This window comes from Ahaetulla prasina, chromosome 3 (genome assembly GCF_028640845.1).
Source record: "Ahaetulla prasina isolate Xishuangbanna chromosome 3, ASM2864084v1, whole genome shotgun sequence".
NCBI lineage: Eukaryota > Metazoa > Chordata > Lepidosauria > Squamata > Colubridae > Ahaetulla > Ahaetulla prasina.
The window spans coordinates 211,388,292-211,406,019 of NC_080541.1; the positions used below are offsets into that span (position 1 = coordinate 211,388,292).

General features: G+C 41.9%; 1 protein-coding gene across 1 annotated transcript in view; it reads left to right on the plus strand.

Annotated features, from left to right (window-relative positions):
- Positions 1-11,438, plus strand: part of RBM38 (RNA binding motif protein 38) — a 51,326-nt gene extending 39,888 nt beyond the window's left edge. Inside the window, exon 4 of the mRNA XM_058178863.1 lies at positions 9,968-11,438. Coding sequence (XP_058034846.1) covers positions 9,968-10,271 — 304 coding nt within the window. The 3' untranslated portion in view covers positions 10,272-11,438. The remainder of the gene's footprint in view (positions 1-9,967) is intronic.
- Positions 11,439-17,728: the final 6,290 nt, after the last annotated feature.

Genomic DNA, 17,728 nt, shown 5'->3' on the forward strand with positions numbered 1-17,728 from the left:
GGAACAACTTGCCTGCAGAAGTTGTAAATGCTCCAACACTGGAAATTTTTAAGAAAATGTCTGAGATGGTGTAGGGTTTCCTGCCTGGGCAGGGGGTTGGACTAGAAGACCTCCAAGGTCCCTTTCAACTCTGTTGTTGTTGTTATTATTATGATGATGATGATCATGATGATGATGTTAGAGCAGTATCTGAATTGCTATGGTTAGGAATGTAGAACAGAAGCTAGATTGAAATTGCTAAAACAGAATGGACATCCTACACATCTAAGAAAAAGGAGGCACGGAAGCTTTCAGACACATACAAATATGCTTATTATGTGGAATGTAATCCTAAAAAAATTACGGAAACATTCCTGGGTGCAAATAGCCTCTACCTTTAGCTCTCTCTGCCTTCTCTATTCCTGTAGCAGGCTAAATATAAATTTGTTTAAAGTGCAATCCATATGAAACCAGCTGTCTCTCAAGGATGAATAAAGGAATTGTTTGTCTGTCTGTTCTAAATTAAGTCTCCCACTACCCCATTCCTTAACCGTATTTATGGCTTAGTTGCCAACATAAGTTATTAATGGCTAAGGGCTGCTACTAAATAAAATGTGGAAACCACTTTTGAAGCTACTGTACTTCACAGAATGATAGAGTTGGAAGGGACCTTGGAGGTCTTCTAGTCCAACACCCTGCTCGAGCAGGAAACCCTATAATCGTGATGGCAGACCTATGGCACACATGCCACAGGTGGCACATATAGCCATATCAATGGGCAGACAAACTCAGGTCTGATGTGCATGCATGCTCTGGCTAGCTGATTTTCGGGCCTTCTGGGCCCATTAGAAGTAGGGAAACAGGCTGTTTCCTGCCTCCGGAGGGCCTAGGGTTGGTGGGGAAGCCCCGTTTTTCTCTCTCACTTGGTCCAGAGCTTCTGTATGAGTCTGGGGAGGGTGAAAACGGCACTCGCCCCCCCCAGGGGCCCTCCAGAGGCCAGAAACTGCCCATTTGCCAAATTCTGGTTGGACAGGAAGTGACGTTTTTTGCTAGGAGTCTCTGGAGGCTGGGGACAGCAAAAAATGTCACTTCCTGTTCAACTAGAAGTTGGTGCAAGGGCAGTTTCTGGCCTCTGGAGGTCTTCCGGGGTGGGGTGGGGTGGGGAACGCTGTTTTCGCCCTCCCCAGACTCATAGAGAGGCTCTGGAGCCAGATGACCGAGAAAAATGGGCTTACCTGGCCATCGCGTGCCAGGAGTGGGGGGAGGGGGGAGTGGAGGTCACATGCATGGGGGCGGGATGCATAAAATTATGGGTGTAGGCATGCATGTGCGCGATCGCCCTCCCCCCCCACCTCCTGCATGCGATGGCAAAAAGGTTAGCCATCACTGCCCTGTAACATTTCAGATAAATGGTTGGCCAATCTCTTCTTAGAAACTTCCAGTGTTGGAGCACCCACAACTTATGGAGACAACTTTATAGCAAATCGAGGTCATTCTTTTCTATCATTTAAGACAGTGGCAGAATCAGTTTCAGATTTTTTGTGGGGAGGGTTGTATATGTGTGGAAAAATATTATAATCGAGTAATATAGTTGCAATCAGTTGTCTATGATAAAAAACAAACAAACTAAACCGGCTTACCAAATTCTGAGTGTCCACCAGATGTCAGGTTATTGGAACCTTGGGCAGTCCCAAATCCTTGAAAAAAGCCTTTTATACAAAAATCCATAGAACTGCAAAAGTGTGTTCCCTGATCTTATGATTTTGAGCACCATTGAATTCACTTTGTGACCATAGCTGACAACTCCAGACATCAGAATCACATTTGATACTGAAAAAGCTGTCTTTTTTTTTTTTTAATTTACATTTATATCTTGCCCTTCTCCGAAGACTCAGGGCGGCTTACAGTGTATAAGGCAATAGTCTCATTCTATTTGTATATTTACAAAGTCAACTTATTGCCCCCCCAACAATCTGGGTCCTCATTTTACCTACTTTATAAAGGATGGAAGGCTGAGTCAACCTTGGGCCGGGCTTGAACCTGCAGTAATTGCAGGCTACTGTGTTCTAATAACAGGTTCCTTACAGCCTGAGTTATTACGGCCCTTACGGTCTTAGAAGATCCATACCCAATCTGGTACCTTCTAAAATCTTTTGCAACTCACTTTCCTCTTTTCTCCCGCTTTCGGGAAAGTTTGGAAGTTGTAGCCCTAATACTTTTGGGATGGTGTCATATTAGGAATGGTTGACCTGCAGAGGTGCATGCAGCATGGATAATAAACTGCTTAGAATCATAACAACAGGGGACACCCTAGTGCAGATCTATGAGTTCTCATATAAATGGCTTTTCTCAAAGATTTGTGATGGCCCAAGAAAACTGTGTGATAAATGCCAAATTGGTACAGATGAAAAAATATTTCTGCCTCATCTAATGATTCTTGCCCATTGAAGTGTGTGTGTGTGTATACATACATACATATGTGTGTGTGTGTCATGTAGAATGTAATAGATCTGTGATGGTGAACCTATGGCACATGTGTAAAGTGACCAGATTTCAGCGATGGCAAAGCGGGACACCATTGACGGGGGGGGGGCTGCGCATGCGCGCTGAGTCTCGCCACCTGGCTGAAGGAGGAGGAGCGGCTGCTGCTTCTCGGCTCTCCTCTCGGTTCTTCCAGGCAGCCTCCAGCGGGCGATCTCGCACCCCCTTCTCTGCCACTCCCCCTTCTCCGCCTCCTCCTCCTCTTGCGTTGCCGCCTCCCATTTTCAGAATGGGAGTGAATGGAGTCTGCGTCTGAAGGTGGGACTTTTAAAATTTTTTTTAAAAAAATCGGGACTTTTTTGAAATGCCGCGGGACGTGGGACAAATTATTAAAAAGTGGGACTGTCCCGCCAAAAGTGGGACGTCTGATCACTATACATATGTGCCACAGGTGGCACCCAGAGCCTTCTCTGCGGGCCCCCGAGCCGTTGCCCCAGCTCAGCTCCACCACATATGTGCACGCGCCTCCTGCCAGCCAGCTGATTTTCAGGCCTCTGCCGCTGCTTTATACTGCTTTGGTAAGATCATACTTGGATCCAGTTTTGGTCCCCATGATACAAAAAGATGTTGTGACTCTAGAAAAAGTGCAGAGAAGAGCAACTAAGATAATTAGGAGGCTGGAGGCTAAAACATATGAAGAAAGTTTGCAGGAATTGGGTATGTCTGGTTTAACAAAAAGAAGGACTAGGGGTGACATGATAGCAGTGTTCCAATAACTGAGGGGCTGCCCCAAAGAAGAGGGAGTCAAGCAATTGGGGCAGAACAAGAAGTAACAGGTGGAAGATTATCAAAAAGAGATCCATTCTAGAATTAAGGAGATATTTCCTGAGAATGAGAACAGTTATTCAGTGGAATGGTGTGCCTCCAGAAGTTGTGGGTGCTGCATGACTGGAGATTTTTAAGAAGAGACTGGACAGTCATTTATCCAGATTGGTACAAGGTCTCCTGCTTGAGCAGGGGTTGAACTAGAAGACCTCTGAAACTCTGTTATTCTGTATTATCACTTTGGCTATCAAATACTGAAGAAGCAGATAGGGCTTCAGACAACTGAAGTAGTACGTTAAGATCTGTGCAGTAATTGCATGAGTGATACGAAGAGTTTGGCACAGATAAGCACCATTTAATGGCATTTGGAAATCTGAAAGTAGGTGGGCCTTGCCTTCAGAATGGCCACCTGGAGAGAAGAGCTGCTAAATTAGTCAAAATATACCATTTAACCAGAAAACCTACTAGTGAAGATGTTCTCTGCCATCCCTTCTAGCCCCCTGGGATGCCCCAACCTCCACCAGTCTATTTTTAGCCATTTCTTCTGAAAAGGAATTAATAGAGCATAGCGTGAAATGCTTAGCTACACTCCCCCCCCCTCTCTCTCTTGATGCCCTTTCAGCTGAAACCTGTACAGGTCTCAGCCTGTAGAGGATGTAAGAAGGGTGCTTGCTTGGTGATTTCATAAAAATAGGAATAGGGAGGCAGGAGAAAGAAAATTGAATAGAAACCCATGAAGTCACTGCTGTCCTGCGCAAAAAAAAAAAAAAGCCTTCAGCATTGTGCCAGTGCATGTCTAAACATGGAATCCTTGACAACAGCCTGACATGTTACATAAACTTGAAAAAGGCCCTCCTATCATTCAAGGCAGAATAAATTAATCTGTGCCTATCAGAGAACAGATTTTTACCTCATAGATATTGCAAAGAGGAAAATAGAAGAGACTATTTGGATGGAAACCTCAATCTCAACACTTAATGCCTTTTCATTCATTCATTCATTCGTGTGTGTGTGTATAGTACGAAAACAGAAAAGAAAAAGTAAGAAATTGTAAAAAATCAAAGAAGAGAATGAAACAACTGAAAATAAAAAATATCTAAGGAAATTTCCAACCTTCTTTGCAGCAATTATAAATGTACTGTGGAGTCCTTGGTGCCGTCCGAGTTTGGTTGTTTTCTTGCACGTTTCATAATCCAACCTCGTGCGGTTTGCATACCATACACTGTTTGTATACAGTGGCTAGCTATGTCATTGCTTGTTGCGAGAGTGTTGTTTTGGTAATTTCTTGATTAGATTGATGTTTACTGTTTGATTATTTGTCTTAGTTGTTACTTCCTTGACGGAGGTATTGTGCTTGGTAGCTGGTCTGATGTCAAGCCCTGCTTATTTGGGTTCTGATTGTTGGCCAAGGAGCTGTTCTCATCTTTTTGTTTCCTTTTTAGTTTTTTCCAGTGTCTAATGATTGATTGTAAACATTGTTTATCTCTGTGTGCCTGCCGACAGCTGATTTGTCTGAGTACCAAGCTTCCAGAAATCCGTAGCGATTTTGGACTTAGTCTAGGACAGGGGTCTGCAAACTTGGCTCTTTTAAGACTTGTGGACTTTAACTCCCAGAGTTGAAGTCCACAAGTCTTAAAAGAGCCAAGTTTGCAGACCCCTGGTCTAGGATATTCAGTTTCCCAATTGAAAATACAGGTAGTCCTCGATTTTTTTACTATAATTAGGACCAGAATTTCCACTGCTAAGTAAGGTGATTGTTAAATAGGTCATGCCTGATTTTACAGACTTTTTACAAATGTGAGTTGTTAAGTGAATCTGGCTCCCCCATTGATTTTTCTTGTTGGAAAGAGATCTGATCATTCATATCTTTCTTAAGTGGCATCTATGGACGTACATAGCAATTCATTGTCCTAGCTCAGTGGTTCTCAACCTGTGGGTCGCGACCCCGTTGGGGGTCGAATGACGATTTGCCAGGGGTTGCCTAAGACCATCAGAAATATGGGAAGTATACTTGCGAGTCGAAGAATCGCGCTCCAATGGTTGACTCCACAAGCCAGCTGCAGGCTCTTCAAATCGCTAGCCGAATTCAGCTTCAGGCGCGATGAATTAAAAAAGAGAGAAATCTTTGCTCTGATGTCTCCCTCTCAAGCCAGCTGCAATCACTCCCAATCACTAGCCTAATCTGGCTTCAGGCGCGATAAACTTAGGGGAGGAGTCTCCGCTTTAATGCCTCCATCTTCAAGGCAATCGCAAGCAGTTCAGATCGCTAGCCAATATGGCTTCAGGCGCAATAAATTTTTAAAAAAGTTTGCCGCTTTTTTTCCCCTTTTGCGGCTGCTGAGGCACGCTGAGATCGCTGCCTATCACCGCGATGAAATCAATCAGCGGTCTTCCTGAAGCTCATCAGGGCAAGCTCGTGGTCGCTTTCAGGGAATTTCTGCTAAACGGTTGGGGTCTCCACATCGTGGGGAATTGTATTAAAGGGGTCGCAGCACTATAAAGGTTGAGAACCACTGTCCTAGCTAGTCCTGGGAACACTTGTGGTTTGCCATGATCTTTGTGCAGCCTGGTATTTCTACAAGTAGTCCTCGGCTTACAACTATTCATTTAATGACCATTCAAACTTATAACAGCACTAAAGAGTTAACTTATGACCAGTCCTTGTCATTGAAACAAGCGCAGCATCCCCCCAATCAAAATCTGGGCGCTTAGCAACCAGAGTGTACTTATCAAGTTTTGCAACATTTCAAGGTCATATTATTATTATTAGGGTATGGTGGTGTTACATTAGCCAGGACACCACAATGCTATTGCAGAATAGTAATTTGGCTGCCAATTTACCAGCTCTGTTGAAGGACACGGTTGTGTGCCTCCCAAGGTGTGCCACGGGAAGGCGAGCTGGCTTTGCACCAAAAAGAAAGACAAGTGGGTCTTCCTGCAGCCTCATCCTAGGCCAGAGTGGCCTAGCAAATGGGCATCGCAACCAGGAAGGTCCAGACATCGCAGGAATCTGACTGTCTGCATGGAGCACCAACTCGTCTCCCTACAGAAGTGATACCTATTTATCTATTTGCATACAACATGCTTTCGAACTGCTAGGTGGCTAGAAGTTGAGGCGAGTGATGGGAGCTCACTCCACCACAACAGTGCTAGGACTCAAACTCAAGGTCATATGATTGCCATTTGCAACCTTCCCAACCAGCTTCTGACAAACACACAGCAGAACACACAGCACAATCCAACCTACTACATACTTATCAGACGGGTTGGGTTTTTGTTCAACACGTTAAGCCATCCCAAAAAGACCATCAAGGATTAACAGTGAAATTTACCTTGTTCAACATATGGAACAAATGGGCTTGCTAAATCATTACCTAACCAAGTGTGTTGGAATTTCCTGAGCAAGGAAACAATAAACATTTCCAAAATGTTGCAGAAGAACAGATGGCCATTTCATTGTTTTAAATAAGCTATTAACACCCACCTCATTAAAAAAAAGATTCAGTTAGAAAGAAGGTCAGAGCCAACATTTTTGGGAGGAATAGAATGGCCTTTTAATGATCCCTTTTTTCCTTGCAGTAATTCTGCCTAATCAGACTTTGTATAAGAACCTTACTTTCTTGGTTATGGACTGCTGTGTGAGGGTTAACACCAGGGATGGTATTCAACAGGTTCTGGAGAACCGGTAGCAGAAATTGTGAGTAGTTTGGAGAACCAGCAAATACCACCTCTGGCTGGCCCCAGAGTGGGGTGGGAATGGAGACTGCAATATCTTTCCCCCAAGAGTGGGGAGGGAATGGGGATTTTGCAGTATCCTTCCCCTGGAGTAGGGTGGGAATGGAGACTGTACAGTATCCTTCCCCTGCCATGCCCACCAAGCCACACCATGCCCACCAAGCTACGCCCACAGAACCGGTAGTAAAAAAAATTGAATTCCACCACTGGTTAACACTAGATGTGATGTGCACATTTGGAAGAGGGGAAGCCTATCTTATAAATCTACTATCATAATTGTGATAGAAATGCAAACAAGAGTTTGCATGAAAAGTAAGGCACGCCTTTTACAAGCCCTTCATGGAGAAAAAGGCAGCCTGTTTGTCGGGTGCAGGTGAATTAGGGAGTAAAACAGGGTTAGCCTTGCAGATATTCAAATCATACATTTTACTACATATTCCCATGAAAATCAGGCCTATTTTTTTTCCCATCCCTGTTTATTTCTGGAGCGATGCCAAAAACATGCCACACAAGGCTAGCATAGACCTCAAACCAACAGAAATTTGGACAACGTGATTAAAAAAAAATACTAGAATGTGCAGAAATCGATAGGCTAACACTTACAATTAAGGAAAAGAAAGAAACTGAATATTTTTTGACTTGGGACCTATTTTATCAATGGTTCGCTGACAAAAAGAAGAGCTAGAAACAGGGAAATATATGGAAAGGTTCAGTGATATTAGGAAGGTACTGTATTTTTCGGAGTATAAGACGCACTGGAGTATAAGATGCACCTTAGTTTTTGGGGAGGAAAATAAGAAAACAGCTGATTGGCGGATGGATCCGCCTCCCAGATCAGCTGTTCCCAGAGGTGAATTTTAGCAACAGATTCCTTGGTTGTAAGCTCCGTGCCTTGCTTTTTTTTTTTTTTTTTGCCTCTGAAACTCCGTTTCTGAAAGCCTGCAAAACAGAACTTCAGAAAAAAAGCCTCTGAAGCTCTGTTTGGCGCTTTTTTTCTGAAGCACAGTTTGGGGCTTTTTTTCTAAGCTCAGTTTCTGATGCTTTTTTCAGCCTCTGAAACCTCCGTTTGAGAAGCTGGGCGGGGCTACATTCAGAGTATAAGATGTATCCAGATTTTCACACTCTTTTTCTAGGGAAAAAGGTGCATCTTATACTCCGAAAAATACAATATGTTAAATTGGTTAAACAAATATTATTGTTAGTATTATAATTAATATTATTATAACTAATACTAATGTAATGAACACTGTTGTAAATATTTTGATTATTTCCTAAAACTATTTTTACCCAGGCAACGCACTGTTTAATTGATATTGAAATTTTTATATGTTATAAAATAAAAAACTTGAAAAAAAAGAAAAGAAATTTGGACCCCAGTGTAGAACCACCAAGAATTTCCCTTCCTTTTTAGTCTCCTGAAACCATGAGATGGGCACTAAATAAATGTAGTAATAATAATAATAATGATAATAATATAATGTTCCCAAACATTCCAAAACAAACGTCAGGATCTCATGAGGGCTTTCTAGTGTCATCATTTACAGCACAGAAGGATAATAATTAAACATCCTCTCACTGCATTTGTTAATGATGATCACTAGGGCCCCAATTTAAATGGACCTTGACCAGTGGTGGGTTTCTAATGGTTCGGCCTGGTTCGGGCAAGCCGGTAGTGACGATGGGTGAGCTGAGAGCGAACTGGTTCTCTCTGACTGTTAGGTTGGCCCTCCCGCCCGCCCCTGCATTATACATACCTTATATTTGGTCATTTTTAGCCCAGCTGAAAGGCACGGCAGAGCGGATTGCCGCTCTCAGCTGTTACCTAATACATTGCGATTGCGCAAAGCGTGTGCGTGAAGCAAACCGGTGGTAACACCAGTTGAAATCCACCACTGAATTTTGACTGAGCTAAAATGAAGGAATCAAACAGGCTGAAGGAAACACAAAGGTTTAAAGAAATCCATGCGGCATTCCTGTTAAAGAGTAGTCTCTTTTGTGAACATGTGAGGAATAACATGTCTGCCTGTCTATCCTCTGTCTATTATCTATCTATCTATCTATCTATCTATCTATCTATCTATCTATCTATCTATCTATCTATCTATCTATCTATCTATCTATTATCTATCATCTAACTATGTCTGTCTGTCTGTCTGTCTATCATCTATCTATCTCTTCTGTGCCACCCATCTTGCCAAGGTGATTCTATGTGGCTAACTCTCCTACAGTTATAATACCATTTAAAACATTAAAATATTAATACAATAAATATGAACATATATTTAAACATTCAAAGGAACTTTTACTCACTTTCACAAATGTTATGAAAGTGAGTGCCGTAGAATACTTCTGAAGCCATTGGTGGATTGTAAGCGTGAACAGGAGCTTCTGTGATGCATTATTCATGGCCCATGTCTTTCTAAGAATATGTCAATTATTCCGTGATTTCAGTCATCTTTGTTTCTTATTTAAACCTCAGCTGTGTTGTTGCTTTCCCGTATCACAGTTATGACTCGACTTACTGTTTAGAGCAGAGGTGTCAAACTCGATTTCATTGAGGGCCCATCAGGATTGTGTTTGAACTTGGGGGGCCGGGTATGGGCATGGCCAGGGTCGGCGTGGCCAGCTTGATGTCACTCATGTCAGGGGTGCCTGTGGCAGTCCAAGCACTCTGCCAGCGAAAATGGGCTCCCGAGCTCCGTTTTCGGCTGTGACGGCCTCCTGCAACCCTCTGCCAGCAAAAATGGCACATGGCCCTTGTGAGCTCCGTTTTTGGCTGTGACAGCCTCCAGAGGCACCGTGGGTCAGTCCTTTTGCTGTTTCCAGGATGGCCCCATGGGCCAGATCTAAGCACACCATGGGCCAGATCCGGCCCCTGGGCCTTAAGTTTAACACCCCTGGTTTAGAGAAGCAATCTCATTGTACCTCTTTCTCTTTCCTCTTACAGGCTGGCCCATCATTTTATCTATCCTCAAGCAATTGTTCAGCCCAGCATGGTGATCCCAACTCCTGTCCAGTCCATCACTTCTCCTTACATAGACTACACGACTGCAAGCCAGGCCTACTCGCAGTTCACCACTGCTGCCTACGACCAGTATCCCTACGCTCCTTCTCCTGCTGCTGGCTTTGTGGGATACGGATACACGGGCGCCGTTCCTCAACCTGCCACGGCTGCCGGTCTACCAATAGCGGCACCCACAACTTTTGTGCAGTATCCAGCGACACAGCTGCAGCCGGACCGTATGCAATAGAAACCCATCTTCGGAAAGACCTTTCTGGCTATGAAGGAATGCAAAGACATGGAAGGAGCCGAGAAAACAAAGGAGAAAACAATAATAAATTTTTTTTAAAAAAAAATCAAGCTTTTGTAAAAAAAGAAAGAAAGAAAAAATTGATCCTATTAGGAAGGATGCATATCAATACCTAAGCTATTTATAGTGTTACAGACTTCTTAAAAACATCCTTGCAACAACAAAAAAAGACTTATAACTTACAACGAACGTTGGAAAATCTCTTTCTCCATCTTTCCCTCTCTTCCTTTTTATCGAGACAGATATTATTGCAAAGATGGACTAAAATGATTCCCCTGCACTTAAAAGTGAAAACTGCAAACTCTTGAACACTTCATGGTAGTTCATTTCATCACCAGCCATTTTCTGCTTTATTACTTAAGTTGCTTATGTGCCATCCGACTCTTGCCACCTGTTATTTAGCCTTATTGCAAAAGGTATTTGGAGAATACATAAATGAGGGGAGAGGGGAAGGAGCAAAATTTTGGGGATCAAAGTGTGGGAGGATCCTTCCACTAACAACTTTGTAATACTCAAATGCCTTACAGGAAAGAAAAAAAAGAGCCTATTTTAATATTTATTGTGATCTCTCTTTATTCACAGGAGCTGTGAATTGCAGGTGAAAAATATAATAATATCTGCCTTGTCTAATACTCACACCTAAATTATTTGTGTGTTGGGGAGTTCTAAATTGCTTTCAACATGCAAAAGTAATATTGGCTTTAAGGACGGTGCAATATTCAAGTCGATGCACTGTATTTTTTCTTATTTGTAATTGTTACTCTTTTAAGATTATCTCAAAAGTTTTAGGTATATTTTTAAAAGCAAGAAAAGCGAGAAAAAAAATATTGAACACATTGTCTACTTTAATAGATCTTTTCTTTATGATGCTGCAGGTCTAGAGAAATTTTACAGTATTTATATACAAGCTAAGCGGGGTCTTCGACCAGCACTGTTTAGGCGAATGTCAGGAATAAATCCGAGCTCTGTTACGGTGTTACACACTTGAACAAGAGAGTTGAAAAAGTTACATTTTGACACCCAGTGGTACAAAGTGCTGAATAGTTAAAAGGCAATGTAAGAAGTGCATTTTTACAAAGAAGAGCAATAAACTATTTTGAATTTTAAGATTGTGTTGTGCTTGGCTGCCTTATGAGAAATCTGTTGATTGGTAGAAGATATCTGTTGGTTGCTACCTCACTGGACTGTATATCCTGATCCTGTATATCTTGGATTTGAATGTCTATGGAGATTCTCAATCTTCCAGGTCATGATTGTCCCAAAGGTGCTTTTTCAAAAGGCATAGTCGTAATTCGAGGGCTCCCTGAATGCTGTTCCAATTTGTATAGACAGTAGTGGCTAAAATTGTGGAAACCTTTTTGGGAAAAGTGTATTTTCTAAAACTAGCTAATAACACCATAAAGTACCATAAAATTATATACCAATGGAAAGATAATTTAATCAAGAACGTATTGCAATAACTTGTATGAAGGATTTGCTATTAGAACAGCAGTTACAGTATAAAGAAGAAAAGTGAAACATGTAGAAAAAACGAGATATACAAAAATTATCACCATGTCAGTTAATAGTTGGGTAATCTTTAGCATGAATTATGGCCTTACAACGTTTTCCTGTGGAATGAACCAAGTCTTTTAGTTCTGCAGCTGTTATACTGTGAAACCAAGATTGAATGATGGCTTCTATTAACTGGATTTTATTGCTGGGTCTCTTCTGACTAACAAGTTTCTTTAGTCAGCTCCATAAATTTTCAATTGGGTTAAGCTCTGCGCTATTCCCAGGCCATTCCAACAGTGGAATATGATTATCTCGAAACTCAAAAAAAAAAAGTGGAGTTATTAGCCATTAAACCTCAAAAATACATTTTCCCCAAAATGTTTCCACAATTTTGGCCACTACTGTAGATACTACTGTTTTTTCAGATCTAACCAGCCTCTTCAATTTGATGAAGAAATAGACCAACAATCAGTTACAGGCTGTAAAGTTCACCCCACTTATAATAAACATTTGAAAAGAATCTCCATAGCTTGGTTGCGGTTCAGTGAATTTGGGGGAAGGCAGTTTTTACAACAGGAAAGCAGTGAAGAGGGAAATTTCTCCATGCGTTTTGTTGCTGGGATATTTTGATGGATGGGATTGTCAAAGGACCATTCATGATGAACAGGAGGAAGATTATGCTGGAATGAAAAGAACAATGTAGAAGGAATGCTTATCAGGCAGTAACAGGGCATTCTGGCAAGGGCGACGCTAGCCTGAGATGGTTGGCAAGCGAGCCAGCTAATGGCTGCAGAGGAACTGTTGATCAGCATAGCTTCAAGTCATAACTTTTCAACAAATGGAATGGAAATTCCCAGCACAGTCTGGGCTGCTGGCAAATAAAATGTGCTTTCATTTTTTACTTTAATCAAGATAGAGTCTCCAAATCATGTCCAACTCTTGGAGACTTCAAAGGCATAATCCTGCAATTTTCTTCCAGGGATTTGATTTTTCATGACTATGCTTCTCAGCCTGCGGTCCTGGGATTTCCTAATAGGTCTTCCAATAGAGTACCAACCCTGGTTACTTCTAAGTTCATTCAAGGTTGTCTAGATCCTGCTGCTTGATGAGAAAATAATGTTTTATAATGGGTCTTGAATGAACTTGAATAGGTTTGCTTAATTGACACAGAAGGGGGGGGATTGCTAATGCTTCAGAAGAGAGGCTCAAGATTCAAAAGAATTTTGATAGACTTGAACATTTGACCCTATCCAATAAAATGTGGGGATAAATATTTGATAGGAGGAAAAAAACCCCAGAGGAACAGGTACCAGGTATTACCTCATTTAGGAGTAGCATTTGTGATCTGTATTTCTTAACAGAATAACAGAGTTGGAAGGGACCTTGGAGGTCATCTTGTCCAACCCCCTGCTCAAGCAGGAGACCCTATACAATTCCAGACAAGCTGTCCAGTCTGTTCTTAAAAGCTTCCAATGATAGAGCACCGACAACTCTTACTGTAAGGAAATTTCTCCTTAATTCTAGATTGCTTCTTTCTTTGTTTAGTTTCCATCCATTGTTTCTTGCCTTGTCTTCTGGTGCTTTGGAAAATGGGCTGACCCCTTCTTGCATCCCCTCAAATATTAGAATGCTGTTCATTCTAATTTGTTGTTTTGGTAGACCACAAATTAGGATGAGCCAGCATAGTGACACAGCTGTATGAGTTTGCATTAATAGAGATATAGTATCACTTTCATGGGAAGTGATAGCATTGCTCCATACTGCCGTGGTCAAAGCACATCTAGAATGTTGTTTCTAATTCTGCCACCATAATGCAAAAAAGGACAATGAGGAACTGGAAAGACTGCAAAGAACAGTGAAAAGATGGCAAGGGGTTTGGAGGCTAAATCCTACAAAGAGCTATTGAAACAACTTGGTTGTTTAGCCTAAAGAAAAGAAGGGACATGATAGTGTTATCAGAGTTTCTTGCAGAAATTAAATCCAGAAAGCACACAGAGGTAGACTGATTCAGCAGGATTGATTTAAATAAGAAACTTCTTTATATACAAGAATATATATATAATACCAACAGCAAAGAACAGTTTCATTTCAGCTCAGATCAGCAGACAAGTTCAGTCAGAACACAAAGCAGGAGAGAACAGTTAGTTTCATTTCAGCAGACAGCATGCACAGGCTGCTTAGTTTCAGTTTCAATTCTCTGCACAGACTCAGAAGCTGCAGACTAATACGTGCCCTGGCTCCAGTCTGTCTCAGCTCCCAGTTGCCTGACTTAGTTGCTATGCCTATTCATTGTCTGACCTAATAATCTGACAAGTGTACTTCCCACAGATGATGGGATTTCATAGAGAAGAAGGTGTGAATTTATTCCCCATAGTGTTGGAGGCTTAAGCAAGAAGTTGGTTGGAAGCTCTACAGTGAGAGATCCAACCTTGAAATAGGAAGGAATTTCTTGTATATGAAGCAATGGAGCTGTGATGATCCCGGGGTGTGACACAAAGACAGCATAGCCAGAGAACCAATACGAGTCCCTTTATTATCACTAACTGTGCCCCCAATGTCCCTTTCAACTCTCCAGCCTGGAGAGAGTTCTTCCACCAACCTTTAATAGTCTTTGGCTGGCAATACTTCAGTCCCAAACATTGTAAACAGAAAACTTTCAACAAAACATCCAACAAGGCAAGACAAGGTAATTAATCCGGCAGGGCAAGCAAAATAGGGAATTCCAGAAGTGAAGTAACACGGCAGTAAATCAAACCAGTTGGGAGGATCCCAGGAACTCAGATAAACACCAGATGAACTCAATGTTTGTTCCCAACAACCTCCCATTTGCCTCTACATTTAAATTTCATCAGCAGCTGTGCCTTGTAAAGAGGATCGGGTCCCTTTCCTCCCTCGTAAGCCACACAACCCACATTGCTCTCTTCTCTATTCCTCCCTGTGCTGCCTAGGATGAGGAGGGGTGGGCCTTGGTCTTCATCTGAACCCCCTCTCCCTTGTTCTATCTCTCCCTTGCTCTGCCCAGCCTGACTTTGCCCTTCCCCAGTTTCTTCCACAGCCAACGGATCCCCTCTCTCACTCTCTGTCAGCTGTTCTTCTTCCCCTTCAGATTCAGACTCCGACAGGGGCATGACAGGAGCAGGCTGTCTCCTGAAGTTGAGGGTGCTCCATCAATGGAGGTTCTCAAGATGGAACTGGGGAACCATTTGTCTGGGATGGTATGAAGATACCTGGACTGGGCTGGGTTGGACTAAAACAGCCCCAAGATCGCTTCCGACCCAAATAATTTTATGATTCTATGAGTTATGACTATCTTGTATGTCAGAGTGTTTACAGCATGGCTACTATTTTGAGACAACCCAGGAGCAAAATACAGTACACAGAGGTCTTTCTTACAAACAATGGTTTATATACAAGTCATATATATGTACATACATGTGCTAAGCAAAGCCAGGCAATCAATTCGAAGATTGAAGAAGAAGAATCTCATGACCAACACCAACCCTGAGCAGCACCCCCAGAGAGAAAAGGCTAACAAAACGCCTACCCTTCTTCTCTACCCTCTTTGTATCCTGTATGCTTTCTCGCCAATTGAGCGATTTGCTTGTTCCAAACCAACCCTCCTATCTTTAAAAAAACAACAAAGAAACCTTTCTGAAATCATTTGAATTACAAAACTAATTTAAATGAAAGGCCTCTCCTAGACCCACATGGGAAAAGGAATAGTATGTGCCTAATTTGTGTGCGTGCCTGCCACCAGATCATGCCTCGAAGTTTCTGCTTTCTGCGATAGAATACTCTCTCGTTCTTATCTGTCGCTTTCCAGCTCATAGAAGGATGTGCCTGATCCCTGTCTGGTCAGGAGTTATAACATGAACAGACTGGCTTCCTTTAATTAATCAAAATGAGGACGTAAAAGGCAGAAACAACCAGCAAGGTAGTTGTAAGTTTGCAGAATAATTTCGGAAATGATCATTTGAAAAAAATGCTCTAGGGGCCTAGCAGTAAATGCAAGGGATATTTTGTTATTGAAGATAGTCCTTGACCACTCTCTTTCTTCTTCTTCTTCTTCTTCTTCTTCTTCTTCTTCTTCTTCTTCTTCTTCTTCTTCTTCTTCTTCTTCTTCTTCTTCTTCTTCTTCTTCTTCTTCTTCTTCTTTTCTTCTTCTTCCTCCTCCTCCTCCTCCTCCTCCTCCTCCTCCTCTTCTCCTTCTCCTTCTCCTCTTCTTCTTCTCCTTCTCCTTCTCCTCCTCCTTTTCCTTCTCCATCTCCATCTTCTCCTCCTCCTGCCATATCCGTCATCAGACATTGGAGATCATGTTGGCGATCCTATTTATTATCAACAGCCGCATAAAAAAGTGCTGCTGAGTTTTGTCCAAACCAGTCCCTTAGATTTTGAAGCCCTGATGTTCTTCTTCTGCCTGGACCTCCTTTGCCTTCAATCTTTCTTTGGAGGATTAAGTGAAGGATGCTGTATTTTTCCAGGTGTGGAATCACAGGTCCAAAATATTCTAACTCGCTTTTTTATGGTTTTGATAATTTCCCTTGGCTTTCCCAGGCGGCTTCTCCTTGACTTACAACCATTCATTTAGTGACTGAAGTCACGGTACTGAAAAAAAGTGACTAATGACCGTTTTTCACACTTACCGCCTTGTTCCCGTGATCAAAATTGGGGCACTTGGTAACTGGCATGAATTTAAGACAGGGGTCATGTGATCACCATTTGTAAACTTCCCAGCTGGCTTCTGACAAGTAAAGTCAATGAGAGAAGCCAGATTCACTCAATGACTATGTGGTTCATTTAACAACAGCAGTGATTCATTTAACAACTGTGATTAAAAAAAGGTTGTAAAATAAGGCCAACTCATTTAAAAACTACCTGGCTTAGCCATGGAAATTTTGGGCTCAATTGTGGTTGTAAGTTGAGGACTACCTTTTATGTTTTAAAACTTCCAGAGAACAGGTAGTCCTCGATTTACAACATTCAAAGTTACAACGGCATTGAAAAAAGTGACTTAAATTCAGATGAACCAGTTCATACTTATGACCGTTGCAGAGTCCTGGGTCATGTGATCCCCATTTGCGACATTCTGACAAGCAAAGTCAATGAGGAAGTCAGATTCATTTAACCAACGGGTTACAAACTTATCAGCTTCAGTGATTCACTGAACAATTGTGGCAAGAATGGACGTAAAACGGGGCAAAACTCATTTTAACAAATGTCTCACTTGATAACAAAAAAATTGGGCTTAATTGTGGTTGTAAGTTGAGGACCACCTGTACTACATTTCTGCTAGAATAGGATTGTTTTATGAGCTCTTATGATAAGCAAGGCTCGTTTCTTTGGTATAAGTTGTGGGAAGCTTCATCACTGGAAGCTTTCAAGAAGAGACTGGACTGCCATTTGTCAGAAATGATGTAGGGTATCCTGTTTGGGGGGTGGGGGTTGGACTAGATGACCTACAAGGTCCCTTTCAACTCTGTTAATCCGTTAGCTAAAGTGGATTATGCATCTACCACCTGTTGATAAGTTATAGATAGCTACCACGTGATAAAAAGGGATGTTCTGAGACGAAAAAGGAAAGGCAATTTTGAATCTCCTCTTATCACTGCCCAAAAAACTCCAAAACAAAAGCAGAGAAAAAATGTTTACAGTTCAAGAAATATATTTTATTTCCCTTTCCAATTTCCCCTTGCAATAGTTTTATCAGCAGGGGAAGTTGGAAGAAACTCCTACTTAGAAAAAGAGGAAAATCAGTAGAGAAAGAAACAGCGGTGCTATAAATCTCCCCTGCGGTGGATGCCTGCAAGGTATGGTACAAAAGTCAATGTGGGAGTCACTGAATCTTCACCTGTTTTATGTCTATATATTTGAAATGTAATGAAATGCTACAATGGATTTTATTG